Here is a 4,269-nt window from a genome sequence, read left to right on the forward strand (position 1 = left end):
GTGGCAGTTGGTCAAGGCCACACCCCCTGAAAGTAAGACACTGCTTAACCACACATACAAACTCACACAAACTCATATATTCCCCCTCCACACACACACACACACACACACACACATGCAGAAACACCATTCATACAAGCACATATGCTCATAAAGTTGGCCTCATTTTGAGGGATTTATTGCATTCTAATAAGCATCAATGTGATTTAATACAGCAAGTAATATTCATTTTTACAGAACAATTTAGGACTCCTGGAATCTGTAAAACAGCAGTGAAAATGATTCAATATAGAAAAATATATTAAGTTTCCCAATCCACACCCACAAAAACTAAAATGAAAAATAAACGTTATTTAGCTTTATCATTTACCTAGGGACACTTGATCTTGGAAATACAAGAATCTTAACCATGTTCCATAATTTAACCATGTGAGAGCTCAGAGGTAGACCACAGGAATTGAATAAACACCATTCCAAATAATTCAAAGAAAAAACCTGGAAGACCTTTTTAAGAACATGAAAATCAGCTGTTTGAGAAGGAGGACTGCCAATTATTACCTTTATACAAACAGATAGAACTTGACTGATGATTGATAAATAAATCTCAATATATATAATTTAAAAATCCATTACACATAAAAGATCATTTTTCCCTATCCAACTGTCAAGATACATTTTTTTGGGAGGCAAATCATCTACAGTTCTTATGACATTTATTGCTTGCCACAGTCTCAAAAGTAACCAGAGGCCAACCAATTTTAAGGACTTGAAAATTCTTATTTGATTGAGTAGCAAACATGTTTCTACAACCCATTTTCTTAAAGTCACTATCACTCTGTCAGGTGATGTTATTCACTCATAAAACATCATCAATGTGTCATGCTGCATGTACTGTTAAGGGTGTGTTCATAAGGGTGTGTTTCCAAATCCAGCCTGAAAATTCAAATGAGAAAACAATATATACTCCAATTGAAAAAGAGCAGAACATGTCTAGTTATTCAAATTAATTGAACTAAGAGAAACAAATATCCTGTGGTTTTAAAAGAAAATGGTCAATTGTGCGATCCAACAAGCTTTTTGTTGGAGGAAAACAGGCCACAATGACAAACAGATATTCAAATGCTCGACTGCACTTTCTTCCTGACCCGTATGGAGGGTGTGTTTACTATGCAAAGCAGAAATCTGACACTGGCATCATGACTGCCCATTTTTAGAATTTATTCTAGCCATCCAAAAGGACCCGTTATGAACACACCCTATATTTACACACTTGCACCAAGACAGACCCAGAAAAAATTCATTGTAAATCCCTGGAATCTCTTCTATCTTAGCATGCCTGCATTACAGGATGAACGTGGTTTCTCTTTTTGGAACATTAGGTCTGGGTCCATTGTGCTGGTTCAGTGTATCCCAGAAAAACATGATGACACATCTATTGAATCTATTTTTAAACAGGGAATTTGACTGTGTCCTGGTTTGCTACCATGTTGTTTCCGTCGCTGTTGTTCATCTTCTCCCAGCCTCTGAGTCTCCCTGGAAGGCCCTGTTGTCATAGAGATGCGGCTGTCTATCTGGGTGCTGGCTTGCGGGGTCAGTCAGTGGGACTTCATACATGGGTTCTCCTCCTGTCACTGTGATCACAGTGACACCTGGTGGGGACTCAGCAGAAAGGTTCTCTTTTGTTTCCTCCTCAACCCCCAGGGCCGTCAGGATGTCACACTTACACATGGGGCAGGTTCTCCTCTCCAGCAGCCAGGGCTCGATGCAGGCTTTGTGAAAGATGTGGTCACATGTCAGCACTGTCACCACTTCCCCTGCTTTATAGGAATCAATACACACTGCACACACATGGGACTCAGAGGTAGTTTCCTCGTCCCCTGTCTTGAGTTTCCGTACTTGCAGACGCCCAATCGCCTTCTTTGCCTCAGATTTCAGCTTCTTCTCACTGCGCCTATGCATGGTCAGACTGTAGATACGATTGGCAGAGATAAACACAAAGTAGGCGATGGAGGCTGCCGTCACAATAAAGAAGGCGATGGACAGGAAGTAAAGCCAGTATGTGTCCATCCAGGGTCCATGAGGGCTGCCCACAGAAATACGCATCAGCACCTCTGTCCCATTCTTCACCACCTTGGCAATCTCCATGCCCTGAGAGTTGCCAATCATGATAGCCACAACATCGTCTTTATCTGAGTGTGACATCTGAAGGGTGCTGTTGCCAGTGCCATCCACATTATAGACCACCACACCAGTTGCTCCTTGTCGGTGGGCAGCACTGATCTTCTCACTGAAAGTGCAGTTGCCCCTTTTTACCAGGGCTATCCAAGGCGGCGAGCTGATATTGCGGTTGTAGACATGGTATGAGCCACAGCCTTCGGGGTCTCCCTTGGGAAGTGCAACAATGCCGTAGACATCCTCCACGGGAGAGTTACGACCATACACCCCACAGTCACAGTATTTGTCTTCAGGCGTATTGTTGCTGTTAACATATCTTATTTCTATTATGGCTGTCCAAAACACCAAGGCTGCTGAATAGTGAACAAGCACTGACAAACACAGCAAAAGCAGCAGACAGTGTTGTGTCTTCTTACCCATGGTAACGCTCTTCTTAAAACAGGAAGCCCTCTGTTAGCGTATTTTACTTCTTTAAAACTCCTTTGTTAGTCCCAGTTCCTGGTTTGCTCGAGCAACAGCAGTCTGAACACAGCTACAGTTTCAACCAAGCTGCTCTCCACCGTAATCTGATATGAGCCTTTGGTAACACAACACGAGCTATGCGTCAGCCACTCACCTCTCGTTATCTTCCTGAACCTTGAACACTCCTCACAGAGGGAAGGGTGCTGGTATTCAACAAGTTGAAGTACACAAAACACACTGACTTGGGCCGTTTTGAGAACCAAAGAACAGCATGCAAGAAGGCAAGAGGCGATAAGCAAATGATAAGGATAATTTCCTGGGCATAGGTCGATAACACCGAGCAGTCTTGTGAAACTACTAAAAGCTTCTAACTTTCCCTTGTGTAATGATGAGCACAGCAACTCAACCAGTTTTTCTGGTTGGACTCCTTTCCTTCCCCTATTTCTGTGGCTGAGATCTTTGTTGTGTAAAGCAAACGGACCAGTTTACCCAACCCAGAGGATTTTAACAATGAACGACAGTCTGCTTAAATTACTGGTGGTGGTGGGTGGGGGGTATATTGATACAGCATAGTATTGCGATATTTTCCGTAGCAATACTGTATCAATACACAGTTGACAAGTATCAATCTTTAATTATATAAATTGCACATGAGAGTTTAACCTTTTGGTACTAGAGTAATAAAACCAATTGTTTTTTCAGTCCACTAGACGGAAAATTGAAGTGAGATGAACAAACAGAGACAAAACAGATGTTGGGACATAATTTGAAGATGGAAAAAAAGGTAATGAAGTGCAATATACAGCAATGATTCCCACCCCTATCTTTTACCACACATTTTAACAAATATACATGGACACATTTATAATTGTGACTTTGTCCCTTTAAATGTACACACATCATATAATAAAGGTGTTCCCTGTATTCCTATACCTTTAACTCCACACAGCTAGCATACCAGTGAGAACTGAGATGTAACATCACACACACACGCACACGCACACACACCCACGCACGCACGCACGCACGCACGCACGCACGCACACACGCGAGATGGAGAGGTTTCTTGCCAAGCTGCTATTTTACCTTAGTCCTTGAACACACTGCAGTGCACTGGCCTTTCGAGAACATGGTGGTAAATCATTTATCTCAGTGGGACAAAAAATATGTAGATTAAAAGAGCCAGGTACCTTTTCTTAGTATTGCTGCAGCCCACAGTTCTTGATAGCAGTAACAATGCAATGCCAACTATGACCCTTCCTGAAACTGAAATCATTACCTCAACACAGCAGAAAGCAACTCACAATTTAAACCCATCAATACCATATTACCTAAAGAAGGGGGAAAAAAACAGTCTGTTGGTGTGAGGTTTAATCCTTGACGCAGCGGCTATGGGTTTGACTCTGACCTAAGGCCCTTTGCTGCAGGTCATTCTCTCTCTCTCTCTCTCTCTCGCTCTCTCTCCCTCTCTCTCTCTCTCTCTCTCTCCTTTCATGTCTTCAGCTGTCCTATGAAAATAAAGGCCGAAAATGCCCAGAACATTATCTTAAAAATATTAACATAAAAAGGTATAATAATCTAAAGACCTATCCGGACGATATTAGTATCATCTGGGGACCTTAAGCAGTTTAG

General features: G+C 42.1%; 1 protein-coding gene across 1 annotated transcript; it reads right to left on the minus strand.

Annotated features, from left to right (window-relative positions):
* Positions 1-153: 153 nt before the first annotated feature.
* rnf128a (ring finger protein 128a) lies at positions 154-3,026 on the minus strand. Its single transcript, XM_032540225.1, has one exon. It carries the CDS (start codon positions 2,593-2,595, stop codon positions 1,507-1,509), a length of 1,089 nt encoding a protein of 362 aa, XP_032396116.1. The 5' UTR covers positions 2,596-3,026; the 3' UTR covers positions 154-1,506.
* Positions 3,027-4,269: the final 1,243 nt, after the last annotated feature.

Source organism: Etheostoma spectabile, chromosome 1 (genome assembly GCF_008692095.1).
Source record: "Etheostoma spectabile isolate EspeVRDwgs_2016 chromosome 1, UIUC_Espe_1.0, whole genome shotgun sequence".
Lineage (NCBI taxonomy): Eukaryota > Metazoa > Chordata > Actinopteri > Perciformes > Percidae > Etheostoma > Etheostoma spectabile.